The sequence below is a fragment of the Lissotriton helveticus genome, chromosome 6 (assembly GCF_964261635.1).
Source record: "Lissotriton helveticus chromosome 6, aLisHel1.1, whole genome shotgun sequence".
Taxonomy (NCBI): Eukaryota; Metazoa; Chordata; class Amphibia; order Caudata; family Salamandridae; genus Lissotriton; species Lissotriton helveticus.
The window spans coordinates 1,960,131,682-1,960,152,521 of record NC_136067.1 but is presented as its reverse complement, the minus strand read 5'-3'; the positions used below and the strand labels follow the sequence as shown (position 1 = coordinate 1,960,152,521).

General features: G+C 43.1%; 1 protein-coding gene and 1 long non-coding RNA gene across 3 annotated transcripts in view; one reads left to right on the top strand and one right to left on the bottom strand.

Moving 5' to 3' along the window:
* LOC144763934 (dynein regulatory complex protein 1-like) overlaps positions 1-20,840 on the top strand; it is a 907,472-nt gene that overhangs the window by 162,194 nt on the left and 724,438 nt on the right. Inside the window, exon 4 of the mRNA XM_078649981.1 lies at positions 3,053-3,236. Within this exon, the coding sequence (XP_078506107.1) occupies positions 3,053-3,236 (184 nt within the window). The remainder of the gene's footprint in view (positions 1-3,052; positions 3,237-20,840) is intronic.
* The window catches only part of LOC144763935 (uncharacterized), a 232,840-nt gene that overhangs the window by 86,029 nt on the left and 125,971 nt on the right, over positions 1-20,840 (bottom strand). The gene's annotated exons all lie outside the window — the stretch shown is intronic.

Below are 20,840 nucleotides of genomic sequence, written 5' to 3'. Positions count from 1 at the left end.
CTGGATAAATTGTATCCTAGGAAGATTACATTCAAATGCATATTTTGGGTTTTCTAGAAGTTTAATTAATAACGTGTCTCAGCTTTTCTCTCTACATTCTGTAATTGTTCATGCAAATCATCTACAATGTATATGTCATCAATGTATGAGACTGCTTTCACATTGCACTGTAATCATTATTTGTGCTGAAAATATCCCTGAGGTATCCCTATGCCCATGTGGCAATTTTTGGAAAACTAAATTGAATTCACCCTAATGTGAGAGAAGTCAAAGAGTATGACTAAGGGGCTAAGCTTTGAGTGTGGAAAACCTATTGGTATGCCTATTGTGCTTTTATATTTTTGTATATTAGTGGCGTAATTAATATCCGAACGTTTATTGTTGATGGACAAGGAGTGATGATTCCTTGATATTGCAGTTCGTTCATAATTTACTTTAAATCTTGAAACATTCCCATTTTGTTCCAAACCGGTCCTTTAACGTTGGGGCAGCTGTGCAGAAAATGCTCCTATTAGAACTTCCTCTACCAAAGTGACTTCAGTTACATTTTGCAGGGGGGAAATCTTCTGCAAGGATTATAACTTAGAATTTAGTCAATTGAATCCATAATCTATTTTAAATTATTTGGTTGAATATTCCCTTCAATCTGAATCCAAACTTTGTAAATTGTATCTGGCTTTTTCGGACGCCCTTATGGAATTTCTACTTGTCTTAAAGTCCATAGTCCCCTCTACGATCAACTGGGGCCTAAGCTTCTGATGTGTTATTGATATTTCTGCCTCACGATCTAGCATGAGCAGCGCCCACTCTGCGGTCTTCAGAAGAACTCTTTTTTCTGTAAGGCATCCTGCTTTCATTTTGCAGATTCTTCTGCAAAGGTTACCATGATGGTCCCAATCCCCCACCTATCCCGTATCCACTACTGATTGGTCTGCCCTTTGTCAAGTCCTGGGAAAGAATGGGCACCTCTGCTTGACTCTGATTGTTCTTCTCCACAATAATGTTCTTCAGGTGACTGGGATCTCTCTCTAGCGCCTTTATTTCTCTCCTGTTGCTTAGGTTGTACTCTGCCTGCTCATCATCTCCACAATAAAACTGCAATTTATTTTTCAATCCACTCGGGGATTTTGCATTTTCGCCATGGGATCATTGTGATTCCAGCTCCTTTTCATTTTGTCTACTCTCATTTTACACTGAATTTCAGTTGAGGTATTTGTGGGTTTACTCAAGGGTATCCCTCCCCATCGAGGCATAAAACTGAGAAATATTATTCGGTAGCAGCACCTATTTCTGATACTGTGGAGTTACAATATATGTCTGGTGTATGGCCACATCACTGCTTCACTTTTAATATTAGCAAGAACAAGCTCAGCTATTGTGTCTATATTACCTATGAACTTCATTCATAACTCTACTGTGGGTGGAGCCCCATGTGCTTCTTGAATTTGTTTTAAAACTACCCACAGTGCCACAGTTGAAGGCATGCCATGTGCAATCGTATGCAAGGTATAAACTATGGGTTCCCATTACTAACTCTGTTGTGTTGTGAATATTCCCCAATATAGGCACATATTAAGAATCAGTTGCTTATACAGAGGAGTCGAGTGAGCAAACACTGCTAAGTTTTCATAACTAAAACGGTATCTAATTTTCTTCATCTGGTCAATGCCCTATTATATTATTTATAGTATGTGCCTTAATGCAGTAATCTTTGTCTTTGTAGGTGCACTCCCTGCTGATTCCGTTCCTCCTCGTTGCAGTATGTATTGAAACAAAGTTAGGTGCTCAGTCTAAATCAATAGGAATTATAAATATAAACAAACAAATCATAATAGGATGGAGGAACAATCTTTACATACTTTGTGTGCAGCCCTGCTTCAGATTAAGGCAGTTGTTTTACCATTAAAACAGCAAATTCATCTCCTGTCAATCAGCCCCATGGGAAGCCCTTTGGTTTCAAGAGCAGGCGCTATTTGGCCCAGTCTTCTGGGCCTTGGGGTGGTGGAGTCATGTACATGTCATCGCTTTGAGGCGTTGAGAGCATGGGTTGGTGGTGTCATGGGCTGTGAAGTGAATATGAGACTTCACTTGAAAGAGTGGAAAGCTCCTGGTTAGAGCTAGTCATTCATGGTAATAGCAACGGTGCTGACCCCCAGGGGCCACTGTCCTTCTTTCCATCTCTGTGGTGGCTTGTTATTGGAGAGAAAAGTATTTGTCTTCAGTTTCCAGGGTCATTCATTTGCTGGGTGCCCCTTTATAACTGATTGGCTCTTGATGAGAAGATGATATCCAGCTGTGTATGTGCAAAATTTCTTTGAAGCCCCCGCTGGGGAAAGAGGTACAGGGCTCACATAAGGGCAGGCGGGCGATGGGTCAGAAACTACCTGTGTGTGAAGGTTGAGAGACAGCTGAGGTCTGCAGCTGTCTTGTATCAGGAGTCCTTACTTTTTACTGTAGGTTACAGGCCCTGGCATACTGTTCTATTGGCACGTTATACTGGCCACATTGAAACCATCATGCAGCCGAGAGTCAAAAATGACTTCAAGAGTTTAGGAGCTCATCCGAGAGACAAAAACGACTTCAAGAGTTTAAGAGTTCATCCGAGAGACAAAAATGACTTCAAGAGTCTAAGAGCTCATCCGAGAGACAAAAATGACTTCAAGAGTTTAGGAGCTTGTCACCATATTTGCTGCATTGAGAACTAATCAGACTTGAGATGGTAGCTTATTGAGGTAAATTTTCAGTGACATTAACAGTTATGAAGAGGAGCCCTTGCATGGACAGGAGAATATTTCAAGCTTCTACTGAATGCAGAAGTGGCTACAATGCAGCTGAACAGACCTCCTCTTGTAATTGTAGCTCAGGATGCACAGGTTTGTTAGCTTTTAGTAGCAGGAATAAATCTTGTCTTAGGGGTTCAAGCTGTATAAACAGAGTTCACAAAATATACTTAGCAGACTCACTGTACGACACTAACAAGGAAACCTTTTTAATTGACTCTTTAAAGTACTGCTTATACATAACCTTAATAATAGCTAACTTTTGATGGCAGGTTTGAGAAACTCGACAGTGAAGCTAAGGCAAGCCTGGAGATGTTTGAGGACATCAGCAACAAATTGATTATTGCTAGGAACAAGGAAATCCCTCAAGATATTTGGGAAATACTGAACGAACAACAACAACAGTGTGCCCAACTCATTGAGGAGAAGAACAACCTCATCAGTGAACTGCAGCAGGTAAGACGAGGAGGCATTTCAGGTAATGTATGGTCAATGCTGGTGGGCAAAGACAGGATAGATCTAGTTTGAACTGCAAATGAGAGCCTTTTTAACAGCATTTTGATAAAACGTTACTTACTGCCAATTCAATCCAATAGAATATCATCAATTTAGTAGGTAGTACCTGTTCCTTATCCAATAGGAAAAAATAATCTGTTGGGATCTAATGACAGCTGGGGGTTGTCTTAAGGTGGGCCAAGGGCTGATTGTCTGAAGGTGGGCAGAGGGTTGTTGAGATCGAAAATGACCAGATAAGGCACCTGAAAGCTGGCTAAGCCTTATGGTCTCTGAAGGCATGTTGAGGGTTTCTGTTGGATGAACTACATGCCACTAACACTTTCACAGATGATTTTAATATTAACCAGGGTTACCAAAACAGAAATAATTTTAAATTTCCTTCAGGTTCACGATCTGCACCAGTACTCCTTAGGGTCAACACACCTGAAAGGGTGCACACTTGATCTCACAATTGTCAACCCAGATCTCATTAAATGCTAATGTCAAAACATATTCATCAACTGCAGGGAAGTCACTGCTTCAATTGTTTAATTACTTGCCCCTCTGTAATTAAAGAACTTCGGCGGATATTCTCAAGAAAGTGCGATTATCATCGCCAAAATAGGTTAACGCAATGTTTCATATCGCAGGAAAATAACTCGATGTTAACCTCCTATTCACAACACGGCAGTAATATGCAATAGTTTCCAGATAACGCGTCAAATGTCAGCGATAAATTCACTGGGATGGCGATAAAAATCTAAACCCGAACGTAAAAAAGGTTGCAATGGGCCCAACTGCGATTAAATAAAATGGGATAGTCAGGGAAGGGCAAGGAGAAAAATAAGAAGAAGTCGCCGTTCAGTCCACAGGAAAACAAGAACCTGATAACGGAGGTGGTAGTACACCATCAACTACTGTTCATCACCTCCACTGTGTCATTGGCAACAAAAAATGGAATATGGCAGTCCATCGTAGACAAGGTGAATGTAGTCAGAGTGCTGAGGAGGACAATGGAAGAGGTCAGGAGGCGCTGGAATGATGTGATGTGCAAAACCAAGCAGAAACTCTGCAACAACCAGAAGGCAGCCATGCAGACTGGAGGTGAGAGTTCAGCGCCACAGGAGGAGCTGGGAGAGATGGAGGAAATGGTGTCCACAGTCATCAGTGTGGAGACAGTGGCAGGAGTTGGAGGACTGGACACTGCTCAACATGACCTGACACAACAGTAACAGGGTGAGTACCAAACAGGGACTGGGGGGATGGGGGAGATGTCCACAATGACACACATGCACAATTTAGTATAGCACAGTGCACATCCACAATGACTCTGGAGCATGTCCCTCATCCCCTTGGCACACTGCAGCACACCTAAAAAAGGCAGGTAGGCCCCCGTCGAATATGAGCCCCGAGGGGGCCCTTCCCACACATCACCAATCTCACAACCAACCCATTCACATGTGCCAAACCCAGCAAAGCGGCGTGTCTGTGAGCAAGACTGACAATGCAAGTAAGACTGCATGACGATTACCATTGCTGCAGTCAAGATACCATGACATGTTGCACGCCACAACATTAAAGTGGCTGAGTATGGACCACATCCGTAAAAAACCAGGCCACACTCTGACACATCCACGTGCACAAACAACCCCTGACGTTGTAGTGTAGTTCCTATTATCCCAATAGGCTCTGCGCATTGGAATAATATCTTCAATAGTATAGACTTAGGACAGAGGTTAACTAGGTCTTCTACTGACGATATTAGACTTAAAGTTTAGTGTTTGCCAGCTAGCTCAGAGTTCACCAGAAACTTTCTCGAATAGACAAGGAGGAGTTTAACCTCCCTGGATAGACAAGAAGGGATTTAGTTTCTGACAACCATAGAACATGACAACTTTGCTCTCCCCTAATCAAGAGTGTATCTCTAGAGTCGTGTGAAAACAAAAGACAACTTATTTTACTCAGTCAGTTCAGTGCATTCTTAGTTTCACCAGATTGTAGAGAAAAGGAAGAGACGGGCGTGTTCAATAAAAGATGTTATTTATTGATCAGTCTCTTTTCTCATACAAGAGAAATGAATCGCTATTATTGCAATACTTATTGTTAAGTAGAGTGCATACAGTAAAAACAGAATTATAAAATAATACTGTAAAAGCATTGATATGGTTTCTTAGCCATATGATACTTAAAATGGATAAAATAGATACATACATATATACATTGACTAATCGTACTCAACTGGTGCTTCTAACTACGCCTACCCCAATGTACCTGACCTAAGCCTAATACGTGGGCGGGAGTAGATAAGTAGCAGTTTAAGTTAAGTTTGCTTTGCCAAGGGTCTGCTTCAAGAATTCTCTGCAAGGGGTTATTCAGTTCAGTACCTGGGATTTAGAAGGCTGGAGGGCTGGTATCTCTATCTCAGGGCTTGATATCCCAGCTGCCTGCAAGGGCGGCTGGAAGCGCCACAGCTGGATTTCTCTGCAGGAGAAAAGGCAGCGTCTCTTTCTCAGCGCGTCAGAAAGGAGGGGCAGCGTCTGTGGGCTTCGCTGTCAGCTGGGCTCCTCGGCAAGTCTCGCTGCTCCAATCTTGTCACCACCTCGTGTGTTTGCTTAAGGCAATGTCGGTATTATTTATACCTGAAAGGTGCCGAGATTGACGTAAGGATGGACATAAATACGTCAATAAGGATGTCATAATAACTGGTCGTTCTCACATTCTTTACTGAAGTTCCCGGCTAAATCAAAACAATGGCTGCGGGGATTTCCCAGGTCGCTGTAGGTTTGATTTGTTTTGAGAACTCCGTATGCCTATTAGGGGGCTGGAGAAATAGTGCTTGCCTAATGAGATGGCATGCGCTATGACCTAATCAGATAACGGGCTTCTGTGCCGTTGTATGGCTAATCAGATAACGGGTTTTTGTGCAGTTGAATGGCTGCTAGTTAATTATTAACCAGACAAGGGTCAGAAATAGGGGGATCGATACAGTACCCATAGTAAATACATCACACCCACTCCACGTAATCTATGTCCATATTTACAAATCTAGGCATAGTAAACAAAACTAGTAGTGCATGTGTATACCGAACCACCCCAAAATACAACCAAATGTATTTTGAAAATTGGAAATGCAAAATACACAAAAAGATGAGTATAGTTACTATATGCACTTCAAGCAGTATAATAATGCAAAATCTAGTACGCATATTTTGAAATCAGCATGAACGAAATGCGGAAATTACACATGAAATGGCTCTTAATACAGAAGAAAATTCGAGACCATCTCATCACAAAATCATAAATACTTGTGAACATGCTAGAGGGTAGCTAATGTCTCTAGAGTAGCTAAAAATAGAAATTTTGTTCTCTAAGAATAGTTTTACTTTAAGCAGAAGATAAGTGTCCCAAAAAATCGTAAATATTTTTCGAAATGGAAAGAAAAAAAAAATGTCCCGCTCTCCGTAAAAACTGGTGAGAAAATTTCTTATTGCTTTATTTTCAAAGTTGAAGGCCAAATTCGGGGTGTAGGGAACGCCGTGTGCTAGTTTGCTCAAAGTCATTCTTTCTGCTCTGGTGAAAACATCATATAGTTGAGACTTTCGAAAAAACTGTCAACTGCTTCTTGCGAAAGTTCCACTAACTCGGAAAAATTAATTAACATGCATTCATGAGCATGATTGCCTTCATTGATGTTTCGATCAGCATAGCTGACAGAAGGTCGTACCTGATCGATGCTGCTTTCATCTTGTACTTCACTACTCTTCAATCGTAGTGGTGAAGTCTCCACGAATGCCGTCATCAGGACTGGTAGCCGCTGGGGACAGTACAATGCATGAGCCGTTACCGTACCCAACAAAGTCTCTGCGTCCATTGGCACATCCGATTGTAGTGTCAGACAGGTGTCCAACACGCATTCTTCGCCGCATAGTAAGCACCTTAATACAGGCATAACACAACGTTGCCACATCGGTCTAAATGAAAGAAACCAAGTCATGTTCAGGTCTCTAAGCCGGGCTATTCCAAGGACTTTAGTTATGCGGTCCCTGTAGCGTATGGCTAGGATCGTTTCTTCCATTGTCGCTGGTGTCTTGTCTGTGACGTGGTTTGCCATAGCGAAATAACAGGATCAAAAATAGGATGCCTGCCACTAGTCCCAAAAGGAGAGGAAGTCCGCCAAAGATGGAATGGACAAAATAAGGAAAAATACCCAGGATGGCTTTGAATGGGGTTAAAGCTCCCGAAAACACTGTCTTAAATACACTCGAGATTCCACTTGTATCAGAAATATTTAAGATTTCGCTCAGTATTTCTGCGAAATGTATGGGGGAATTGGTTGATAACAGTGAATGAATCTCTGCAGTTGTCCTTGCAACTTGGAGATCATACGTTTCTTTTGATGACGTTAACCGGGTTGGCGTCTGTAGGAGCACAGTCTTCATTCTGCTTAAAGTATCAATTTGAATAGAAGAAATTTTCAAACTGGGCCATAACCTTGCCTCCCTGTCTCGAGCATCGTTTGGGAACAATACTCGTTCACAGCACATGACCTTCGTAGTCACGGTTATGAGATAAGGTTTTCCGGGCAGCAGACTGCAACATCTGCGATCTACAATTAGAATGTAACTCCCGTTCGAGAGTCTCCTAAAGAATGGTTCTATTTGTGTTGCAGGTGTGCCTAGCTGGTGACATGAAAGGTTATTTGTAGTCCCTTCACAGGCTCCATGCAAACTAATACACTGACACAGAAGTGTACCGCTTAGTGACCCTGCACAATTATTGCCACTAAGAAACACATTCTGGCCTTTATTACTAACACATGTGTGTGTATAGGGCAAGTTCCATGTTGACTTAATGTACCCTTTACCCAACCTTTCATACTGGCCTGCCTGTATATATTTTTGGCAGTATTGAAACTGGAAAGTTGTTATCGGGATATTAATTATCCCATGTATTATCCATTCAATGACAGGTCGTTCTGACATTGTCAATGGTAATCTCTCAAGTTTTTCAATGCTCAGAATTGTATAGTCAGCACCCTTCTGTGCCAAACTGATTTGTTTATCAGTAAGGTTAAAGATATTAAATAGTGACGTTGTGTTGATTAAACGCCAAGGCACATAGCCTGAACGCAGATTTTGTAACGTCCAGCCAAGTTGTACAATAGAGCGCAATTGGGACTGACCGTGTTGTAACATCAGTAAGTCTTGCGATATTATATCGATTGCTGAAGACACAATACTGTCCAGTGAATATATTCTGGAGGACAGAGTCATTAACCCATTGTCCACAACAGAAAGTGATTTTTCCAAATTAATACGGTCAATTTCCCGTAGTTTTTCTGCTGTCTCAATTTGAGTTTCTTTCCAAGCTTCATTGTAAGCTGCATATATAGAGGCCGCTATGAAACATTTTTGACGCTGTTTGCGTGGTCCCATAATGAAATCACGCAAGTCAGCACCCTCTTGAAGTAAAGTTAGGTGTTGCTTAATTTCTGCCAGTGTGGATGTTTGTAGCCATTGAAGGCAGAGCTTGCCCACACTGTAAGTAGTTACTATCCCTGGATGTTGTCTTTGGGAATATCTAGGGTCTGGCCTGGTCAATTTGAACCCCTGTATTTTGTTCAGGAATCTGTCTTGACAGTTATTTGTGTCTGTGGGCCAGATCAACCATTGTTTCCAATCAGGATGTGTTCTGTTTTGGTTTAAAATATGGTTCACGTCTATCTCAACATCTATAGAGCTATTACTGTGCGTTGTTGGCTTTGGAATAGACGGTTTGTTTAAGTCTTTGATTTTGGCTAAGCCAAGACAGGTAGTTTGTTGAATAGTGTCATTCAAAAATATAATTTGTTCTGGGATCATGCAGGCTCTGAACAATGATTCTATACCTTGTACTTGCCAATCTTTTGTACCCCAAACAGTTTTTGCTTCAATGTTATTGTTCCAGAAATCAAAACCAAATGTATTCATTTGCTCAAAAAATGAATCTGAATATATCAATTTCGTGTTTGTAAGCATGGTCTTCATACCTGTCTTATTCGACAATTTGAAATAAAATGTTTCTACATTACTTGTGTTAAACCCTGAAAAATATGAATATTTATCATAAAATGTTTTAGAACTACCCTTTGGAGGAGTAGCACAATGTTCCCATTGGTTATAATTTAAAACATTTCTAGGATGTGCAGATTTATGGAGATAATGGTTACCATAGTGGTTGTAGCAGAACATTTGATCATAATTAGACGAACCCTGCAAATAATCATGTTCTGTAAATTTAGCAGACATTACTAGGTCAGACATCATATCATTAATACTTTCAAAGTCCCAATCATCAGCAAATGTGCTTGGTTTTACAAAGTCACTTAACGAGATCTTATATTGATGTGGATACTTCAGGATTTCAACCGGGCCATAGATTTCATAATCAGTATTGTCCCATGCTACACCGCCTGGTATAGGATTGGCTGTGAAGTTCACTGAAGAAAGTTCTCTTTTCTCGACATGTGAAGATGTGTGTGGTTTAAGGACCAAGTTGATTTTCTGGCTTGCTGTGTCCATTTTAGCATATTTTCCCTCAATGAAATGTCCCAAGCATAGTACCATGATGAGCCAAAGTATGAGGACAAATGCACCTAATGTCACCCAAATTTCAATCCATGGAGAAGTCAGATAGGTTCCCTTTAGTTGATGAAAAAGTTCCTTTGCTTTGTCTTTAAAAGTTTTTGTTGATGGCTGTACTTCTGGTTCACTTGGATCTTCCGAAAAATCATCGAAGTTGATGAAGTAGCCGGATGCCGTTCTGTCAATTGTTCCAATTGCTTCTGGATTACTTTTTGCTTTTGGATTTTGCTTTGTTTCATTAGAAAAGTCTGTAGTTACATCATCGTAGGTCGGTGTTTCTTGATGAAAAGCTTTGATTTGGGGTTTAAGAGGTTTAAGTTCCATTGCTTTATTGCATAGTCCTTGTTGTTTCACTGTAGATTTTTCAAATGTGATCAGTCTTTCAGTTTGAACCTCTGTGGATGTAGCAAACTTTGGTGTTCTGCTACTTCTTGGGAGTCCACTTGGCCTACTATTTGTTATCGGCCACATGATTGTGGTTTAACCAGGTCGATGGATATGACTCGGTTCTCCTTTTTACCAGCAAGGGGCGGTAGTACTACTGATCTTGTCCCGTTGATAGACAAGACAGGAACTGCTTTTCTGTAAGAAGGCCCAAATTCCTTCTTTACCGCGATCTTCTCTCTGACCAGATCCCCGACTTTTGGAATCCAGACAGGCCTTGCTGGGACAGGTGGTTTTTCTTCAGTGGTTGTTGGCTGCTGTTTCAACTTTATGTTGCTCAGGTCTTTTCTTGTTTTATTTAAGTCCTGTAAAATAGCCAAACGATCTTTGATATCAAAGCATTTATCTTTAACCACTGAAGTCTGACTATCAAGGTCCTGGATCAACATTCTAGTCCCGAACACTAGTTCGTACGGACTGAGTCCTTTCAGAGAATTTCTTGGCAGGTTATTAAGACTACGTTGGACACTTATTAAATGTTTGACCCACCCAGCTCCTGAACCTAATACCTTTGCTGTTATAGATTGCTTTATGCCTTGGTTTTTTCTTTACACCATCCCGTTTCCCTCAGGAAGGAAGTGAGAAGAGTCCCGCAATGCAATGTTCATTCTGGCCAGGCACCCCCCCATAAGCTGTTTTAGAGCTAAAGGAAAGATTTTGGTCAGAACGTAACATGCTTCTAGCGTATATGCCATTATAGACTCGCAAATCTTTGTATAACAGTTCCGACGTCAGCCGAAAGTTGGGGTCTACATTATAAGTGAAAATAGTCTCTACATGTTAATATGACGCATTATTCATACTGGGTGTGTTTATGTTGGTAGCCTATTCCTTATTGAGCGAAAAGCCGTGGGAATATACTGTTTCGTTCACCACTGCGATCTCTGTTGCAGTTTGGACAGTTCCTCGCGAATAGGTGTTGGTCCAGACTCATTCCTGGCCACCAGTATGTTGTTTGTTATTCTGCTAGAGAATTTTTAATTGTGCGATGTCTTAGACCCTCGCCAATATGTGCGTCTACTATTAACAAGACTCTCTTGTCCGTGTTTGGAATTACTCTATCCCCCACTCCAGGGATTCGAGCAAAAGGGACTGAGTTTGCATCGATTATGTATGTATAACTGAGTAGGTAATTGATCGGTAGCGCTGAGCAGTCGCCTTTTGATGACGTTTTTACTGCCAGCACAGTTTCACCGTCAATGTATTTTACTGCACGCTTCTTTGTAGCTACGGAAGCCGATTTAGTTGCTACCGCTGTGGCTGTCTCAGCCAATGAATTCCCTGCAACGTGAACGCCATCACGCCGATGACTCAGTGAATGTATCACGTGAGTTTTTGGTAGTTCTTTCTGTAAAAGAACTACTTGTTCCCAAAGCACTTTTTGCTTTATTGTTGCACCTGTGTCATCTTTGTAACCGTTTTGAATCCATTTCTGTAAATCGTTATTGTATGATTTGACGCAGTAATACGAATCGCACACTATAAGTGTCGGGAATTCGCGATCGGCATTATCTAGCGCCATTTTTAACGCTATTATTTCAGTTTGTTGTTCTGAATTACTTTCCACTGAGTGTGTTTTTGTAAATAGAGGTCTCAATTTACCTCCGCGCCACACGTCTTTTACAATTTCGCATGTGGCGTTGTAAGCCAGCTCTCCCCAAACTGAGGGTTGAGCATGACCGTCTGTATATATTACACAGGCATACTGTCGTAAAGGCAGAATGTCGATTGGCAGAGGGTATTCTCTCTCATATTCTAGATATTTTAATTCTTTCATTTCCGGGTCAAAATAGTAGTTTACTTTGTCTGTAGCAACAGAATTTACCCATTGTATCCATTCTGGATTCAGTGCCGTTGTTGGTAAATTACATGGTGTTGTTAATGCCTCAAAAGCTGATTCTGCTGTTCTGACTGTAACCTGTCTACCGTCGGCTTGGTATTTTTCTTTTGCTACAGCTGTTTGAACCGCATGAACAATGTTTTCCTTAATGCTGAACCTTTTTTCAGCTTCTGTGTACAAATGTGATTTGTATGCAATTGGTACCTTATCTCCCTCATTAGAGGTTAGGTATGTGAATCCGCATCTTCCTGGGATGACTCGAATCACAAGGTTGCGTGTGTTATCACGTGTTTGTAATTTTGTTTTAACTAACATATCTGTTTGTAAAGATCTCAAAATTTCTGTGTGTTTTTGAGTCCAATTGATTCTTTTAAAATCTGGTTTTATAAGATCATAGAGAGGTTTAACTCTCTCTGCATAATTTATAATGTAAGTTCTTCCGAAATTTAGGAAACCTAGAATTGATTGTAAGTTTTTTAGTGTTCGAGGTGCTTGGATTACAGCACATTTCTCTAGGAAATTGTCAGCCAGGCTTTTGCCTTCACTTGATAGTTCATATCCTAAAAACAGGACAGTTAGATGGGCAATTCTTGACTTTTTAAAGTTGAATTTGTAACCCTCTGCTGCGAACCCAAGTATTATGGTGTTCACTCTCTTCAAGTGAGTATCCAAGTCATCATCTGTTAGATAGATGTCATCGACATAAGATAATGCCTCATCATCATATATTTGTAGTAACTTTATTACTCTTGCTGAGAATAATCCTGGGCTGTTCTTGAACCCCTGGGGCAAACGACAGAATTTTTTTTGCGAGCCATTTATTGAGAACGCGGTCAAATATCTGCTCTCTGGTGCTATATTTTGACGGAAGAATCCATTAGAGATGTCTAATGTTGTTTTGTATTTTTTGCGCACTATGTTATTCATTAGTGCAGCACTATGCGAGTTTTGTACTGCAAAGGTTTTGCAACATGAGTTAAGGTGTCTGTAGTCCAAAACAAGACGATATGAATTATCTGGTTTGGAAACAGGAAACAAAGGATTATTCATTTGTGAGGTGCAAGTTTCAATCACCCCCTGGTATTCAAGTTGATCTAGGATCTCTTTTACCCGTTTTTTAGCTTCTTGCTTAATTGGGTACTGCCTCTGTGCAGTAGGTTGTGATTTTAACAGGATTTTGTGAGGAGGAGAGTCCTCATCCCATCCCACATGGTTTTTATATAATGCAGGAGCTTGGGCTACTGCCCACTTTCTTGCAAGTGTATATTTTTTATGAATTGGAATATGATTTGGGAAGGCAGGCATAATTATTTCTTCGCCATGAGGGCACTCCCTGACAAACTCTGGTGGCCAGTCTCTTTCAGCTAGAAGGATGTCATAGCCCTTGGAGAGATTATCCCAAAAGAGACCCCTTATTTTCCTAGTCTTATCCCCCTCTATACGCAATGTTATTTCATATATTTTATGAGGTTTGCTAACTCTGGTATCTGCAGTTTCCACCTGAATGTATTCATTCGTGTCCACTGTCTCCAGATGATTCATAAGGATCTTGCGAGCTATGCTCACTTCTGCTGCGCTGTCTAGCATTGTCTGAGCCCATTCTCCGTTTTTCAGCTGTGTCCTCAGTATTCTTGGCATGGTTGATTACTTTAATACTGTCTACCTTCTTTTTTGGAAACTGTAATTTTTTATTTTGATGAGCAGGTTCCTTGTCTTTGGACTTGACGTGCTCTTCCCTGTGTTCTGATCATCCTCTTCTTTCCGATTTCTGCGAGGAAGTCTGAAAAGATTGAGAGGGACGTGTATCAATATCTTGATATCTATCAGGTTTTTTTATATTATCCCTATTTCTAAGGTTGTATTTTTTCACAGAGGGCTCCCTTTGGGGAGACTTGCGTCCTTGGTCCGGAGATCTTTCTCTCCGCCGAGGAGACCTTCCTCTGGACTGGAATCTTTTTTCTTTGGGAGTGGATTGTTTTTTCCCATCCCAGCTCTTCTTTTGATCGTTTAGATTATTTTTAATAAACACCTTTTCAGGACTTTCAATAAGTTGGGGTTTTACAGGTATTCCACCCAAACTATCTCTTCCTAGTTCTTCATAGGATTTTTCTATGATTCTGGCAATTTCAAATGGTTGATCTGCTATATTTGTCTCTTTCAACCTCTGGCGGATTGCCACATTTGCTGCTTCTTCCTTTATATTGGCTAATAATATTGCCGAGACCTGCTTGAAGTCTTTTAGTAGTTTCATACCAAGAGTTAAAGCAGGTTCTGGACCGTATTCATCTTGAATTTGTTTTAGCACATCTGGTATTACTGACATGGATGGGACACCATGTGTTTTTGTGTAAATGGAAGCAAAGACTGTACCCCAAGTGTCACAGTCCTCCACATGTGGTGCGATTCCCATTGGAAGACAGATAGTCAGAATTCTGTGTTTCTCAACAGAGGTGGTATCAGGGAACACTGCCTCTATTTGAGTGATTTTTTGTGCTAACCAGAATGGAATTTGTTCCCGTTTTGCGGGTACTTTACCTAGACAGGACTGTATGTTCTGTGGTGTAATTTTATTTGTGTTCCCCTGATGAGGGATAAGCTGTGGAATTTTAATCGATGGTTGGACTGTTGAAGTCCGCATTACATATTGGACTAATTGTCTATGTATTTTAATTAATTGTTTTAGCTGTGCTAAAAGATCTGGTGCAGGCATTTCTTCAATGTCTGGATGTGGTGTGTATCCGGCTAGGACCGGCCACGTTGCTCCTGGTCTACCTAGTGGACCGAGCCTGGTGATGTGATTATTATGTTTTAGGGCGCCATTAAACCAGAGCAGGTTCTCTTGGTATTTGAGTGGTATTTCCACCTCCTCGAAAGGAGTGTACACATTAGGAGGTTCCTCTATTTTATAATAGTGGAAGTCCTTTGTTACAGCGTTTGCTGCTGGAAAGTTTATCCATGAATAGAATACCTCTGTCTGCCGATATTCGTGTGCCTAAATTACGAATATGACTGTACCACCTCTCGGTGTCAGCCCATTTTCTATAAGTTTTAAAGTTATAGATTTTCTTATGTTGACCGGGATGAGTATTGCATCCGGGTCTTGGTGTAGGAGACTATTGTTATCCGCTAGGAGTTGAGCTGCTATTCTAGCTGTCTCCCTTTCTTCTTCAGTTTCTGACATTCTACTGTCAAGAAGGTTATTTTGTTTATTTGCAGATCAGGTTTCTATGGAAACAAAGATTAGATGCACAATATTTTGGAACAGTGTATCCTTCAACGTTGAATAAACCAAGAACCATACTTAGGAGTCTCCTCCCACGAAGTTTGGCGGATATAACCTTTCACCCACTCCAGACGTCTTTGGAGTATTATGGGGAAAAAGGGGTCTGTGTGAAAAAGCACGACTGAGTTACTCTAATGTCTTACGTTAGATTTATCGCCTATCCAAACCGTTGGGCGCCATGTAGTGTAGTTCCTATTATCCCAATAGGCTCTGCGCATTGGAATAATATCTTCAATAGTATAGACGTAGGACAGAGGTTAACTAGGTCTTCTACTGACGATATTAGACTTAAAGTTTAGTGTTTGCCAGCTAGCTCAGAGTTCACTAGAAACTTTCTCGAATAGACAAGGAGGAGTTTAACCTCCCTGGATAGACAAGAAGGGATTTAGTTTCTGACAACCATAGAACATGACAACTTTGCTCTCCCCTAATCAAGAGTGTATCTCTAGAGTCGTGTGAAAACAAAAGACAACTTATTTTACTCAGTCAGTTCAGTGCATTCTTAGTTTCACCAGATTGTAGAGAAAAGGAAGAGACGGGCGTGTTCAATAAAAGATGTTATTTATTGACCAGTCTCTTTTCTCATACAAGAGAAATGAATCGCTATTATTGCAATACTTATTGTTAAGTAGAGTGCATACAGTAAAAACAGAATTATAAAATAATACTGTAAAAGCATTGATATGGTTTCTTAGCCATATGATACTTAAAATTGATAAAATAGATACATACATATATACATTGACTAATCGTACTCAACTGGTGCTTCTAACTACGCCTACCCCAATGTACCTGACCTAAGCCTAATACATGGGCGGGAGTAGATAAGTAGCAGTTTAAGTTAAGTTTGCTTTGCCAAGGGTCTGCTTCAAGAATTCTCTGCAAGGGGTTTTTTTTTTTTTTTTTTTTTCTTTCAGAGTTTTATATAGCGCGAACTAGAACCGAACCGAATCAGTTATCAGAGCGCTTTACACAGCACCAGTTACGTTACATGAGGACACACTTTCATTTTAGGCACGGGGAGATTAAGTGATTTGCCCAGAATCACAGGGGGTTTTTGGCGTCGTTACCGAGACTCGAACCCAGATCCCCAGGTCCGAGGTCGAGCGCCTTAGCCATTAGGCCAACCCCTCTCCCCTATTCAGTTCAGTACCTGGGATTTAGAAGGCTGGAGGGCTGGTATCTCTATCTCAGGGCTTGATATCCCAGCTGCCTGCAAGGGCGGCTGGAAGCGCCGGAACTGGATTTCTCTGCAGGAGAAAAGGCAGCGTCTCTTTCTCAGCGCGTCAGAAAGGAGGGGCAGCGTCTGTGGGCTTCGCTGTCAGCTGGGCTCCTCGGCAAGTCTCGCTGCTCCAATCTTGTCACCACCTCGTGTGTTTGCTTAAGGCAATGTTGGTATTATTTATACCTGAAAGGTGCCGAGATTGACGTAAGGATGGACATAAATACGTCAATAAGGATGTCATAAGAACTGGTCGTTCGCACATTCTTTACTGAAGTTCTCGGCTAAATCAAAACAATGGCTGCGGGGATTTCCCAGGTCGCTGTAGGTTTGATTTGTTTTGAGAACTCCGTATGCCTATTAGGGGGCTGGAGAAATAGTGCTTGCCTAATGAGATGGCATGCGCTATGACCTAATCAGATAACGGGCTTCTGTGCCGTTGTATGGCTAATCAGATAACGGGTTTTTGTGCAGTTGAATGGCTGCTAGTTAATTATTAACCAGACAAGGGTCAGAAATAGGGGGATCGATACAGTACCCATAGTAAATACATCACAACGTCAACAGCACATCTGCAGACAAACCATGCCTCAGACTTCCACATCCCACCAAGAGCCCAATGTACCCAAGTATGCACCATCTCAGCACTGTATAAGCACAGAATTCAAAGGCACACCACCAGGGGCAGCAAAATCAGAGCTGCAGTGGCAACTCTCCCAAAATGCAGCATACACACATAACATGCAGAGCACTTCATCATTGACAACAATGTGGTACAAACTGCAAAACGAACACAACAAAAGAGAGGACACAACTGGTGCCGCTTGTGTGTAGAAACTGGCCAATGGCATAGCAGGAAACTGTGAGATTACAATGTACAAGTAAAAACACACATCCGTGATGTTGTCGAAAGGTCCACTGTCCTGCATCAAATAGGCATCTCCCCTTCATATTACAGGGGGACATTCAACACTGCCTGCAAAGCAGCCCGAACATCTCTTCACTGATGACGAAGAGGACCTCCACACCTTCGACAATGACGCCCTCCAAGAGCTCATGGACAGCTTCGGCACCCCACCTCCAGGAGCAGAGCAGCCCAGCTGAACAGGTGCGGGTGGGGTTGGACCTCTTGGCAGCCAAACTAGATGCCATACGTGGGTGTCTAGGTCCCATCAGGGACCACTCACAGTCCCTAACGGACACCCACAGTACGCTCCATGCTCTCCAACGATCCATGGCTGACATCGCTGGAGTCCTGACTCTGAGACAAGAACAACTGGCTCATGCAATGTTAGCCGGGAGTTGGGACACATGCACACGCGGAGGATCATGGAGAACATGGAGCGGACACAGTTGAAAAGAACGGCTGCCACGGCTGCACACCAGCGAGCAGTAGCTGGGTTCTTCCATGCCCTGCAGACCTTCATCATGGCATTGCTGCCACAAGGCCTGGCGCAGATGAATGCTGCTGCTACCACTCCATCCAGATCTCCGCCCCTGTTGTGTCAGTGCCACACAGTGTGGCAGACATTACACCTCCGGCCCCTGATGTGTCACTGCCACACAGTGATGCAGATAAAACAACACCACCCACATGTGAAGCACATGACACATCAGAGGACGAAGATGCAGAAGATTCTGCCTCAGTGGTACGAAGGACGCAATAGCATTAATCTCCGCCATATGGCCTGTTCCTGCTTGGTTCTGCCCTCTGCATCATCACCTTTCCCTGACCCCAAAACACTCTGCGCCACTCACCTTGGACCTCGACATGGACTGCCATATTCTATTTGGTTACCAATGACACAGCAAACAACTGCGGACTGAGCGCTTCTTCTTCCGATGAACTTGTCATTCCCTAAAGGACTCTAACTGGCCCTCCACGGGGCAACAATGTGAAGTGGGGTTTGTATGGTCCTGTACTGCCTCGTCTTCAACACTCCACTGAATGTGAATAAACATTCAAATTCACACAATTGTGTCATGCCTATGAACATTCAAGAAGAAAGTATGGATGTATGTAGAGTCAGTGATTCCCCCTTACGTCCATGTTGCTCATGTTGTGGGACTTAGGTCACAGGGTGCAAAATTGCTGATTGCAGTCCAGGTGGTGCCGACTCTACAACAGAGACACACGCATTAGTTACTTACTTGTCCAGCCCAGAACTGACCCACGCCCAGAGCCATGGGCCCATTGTTCACACCCATACGCTGGACTGGCATACGCCAGCCCACTCCGCTTATGCTTACATGGGAGCGGAGCCAAGCTACATGTCCCAGGTCTTCCCGGTAGTGATCTACTGATCACTGGTCTAGTTGTCAACATGCCACAGCCACTCCCTGAGGGCTGGTTTACAACCACACCACACCACACCCATCCAGCACAGGCATCACAGGACTTGTGTCCCTGCCATTAAAAGGGGCCTACCACATCACATTCCTCACAGCCGGAGGTGACAGGATTGCATCCACACCACGAGAATCAATCATAAAGGGTCCATGACCTGTAGCGCACTGGGTTGGTGGTACCCGTTGTACTGCAGCCGGCATGGGCCTACCGCCACGGGACGATGACTTGTGTTGCACAGAGTTGGTGGCACCCGTTGCACTGTGGCCTGCAGGTCCTACCACCACGGGACAATGACTTGCGGTGCACTGAGGTAGGGGCACCTGAAGAGCTGAGCAGGTGTGCAACCTGAGATGATGCGCAGGCCTTGATACGCCGTCCTGCCAGTCAAGATTCAATATAAATTAAGAGCCCTGATGGACCGCAGTGTATGCCGAAGGCAGCAGTCAGCACACACATGACTCTGCCGTGCGGTGCCGCGGGGTGAGCTGGGGGACTGTGTCGTGGAGTCCAGCGATCGGCTGAGGAGTTTGCACTGGCAGGTGGTGAGCCCTCTTGGAGACACGCTGGTGGCGGCAGGTGAGCATTGAGACCTGGGTGCGCAGGGGCTGCCAGTCATCGTTGGGTGGCGGATGGATCTGGGGACCAGGGCTGGGGTGCAGCAGGCGCACAGGATCGTGCCGGCACCACCGTTCTCAGCGGCAATCTTGTGGCTGGGTGGGGGGCGCTGCCTTGGCAAACACGACCCTGCATGCAATGACGAGTTGTGCACGGGTTGGCTGGGGACGTAGCCACCACATCTCCAGTGTAAATCTAGCCATTGAAGGTGGTCGGCCACGTGTGTAGGCCTATGGACAGGATATGGCGGCCACAGAGACCCAAGCAGTAGTTACTTTGGTGGCTATCCTGGAACTGAACCACGCCCAGAGCCCCGGGCTATTTATTCACGACATACATGCTTACAGGGGGGACGACAAAGCTACATGTCCAAGGTCTTCCCCACTGCCTGAGGTGACCTGTTTGCGTCCACTGTCCACAACACTACACACACCAGGAGTATATGTCCACATGGACATGTCTGTGCTCTGCACATTGATGTCTGTCCAGCACATCACTGTCTCACTTGGCATTGTGTACATTTTCATTGATGGGTCACTTGCCTCCTTCGCACATACTTGGTTCCCACCTCTCCCCACGTTCTGCAATTGTGTGGCAGGGATGCCATACCATGGGTGGTTTGTCTACATGGCTGGCTAGGGTTACCACAGTTGCGTGTGTTGTCGTGTCTGGTAATTCGGCATGTTGATTGGCATGTTGTATGTGATTTTGTAACATGTGCATTCCCACAGTTGTGAGTTGGTTGTATGTGGAGTTCAGGTATGTGGTGTGTTCAGTTGGTATTAACCGACGCGCAATGCATTACCATAGGTGTCATCCTCAAAGCCCTGTTTGGTTATGGACTTGCGGAAGAAGTAGTAATCATGCACAGTGCCTGGGAAGTTTGCGACGACATTGGTGAATAGGCCCCGGTGGTCCAGTTTTGCCTGCACATTGATGGAATGCGTGTGGTTTCTGTTGCAGTGATTGTGTGCAGTGTCGGCAGGGGGCACAAATAGTACATGTGTGCAGTTAATTGCCCCCAACACGTGTGGGAAGGCGGCTATGGCGTAGTTCCCTTGCTTTGTCTCCAGCTGTTCCTGCGCAGTGTTGGGGAAGTGAAGGTGAAAGTGAAAGTATCAAGCTGAAACAAACCGTGATGCTTACAGGTATGATAAATTCCGTATAATAAGACCATAACAGAGGTTC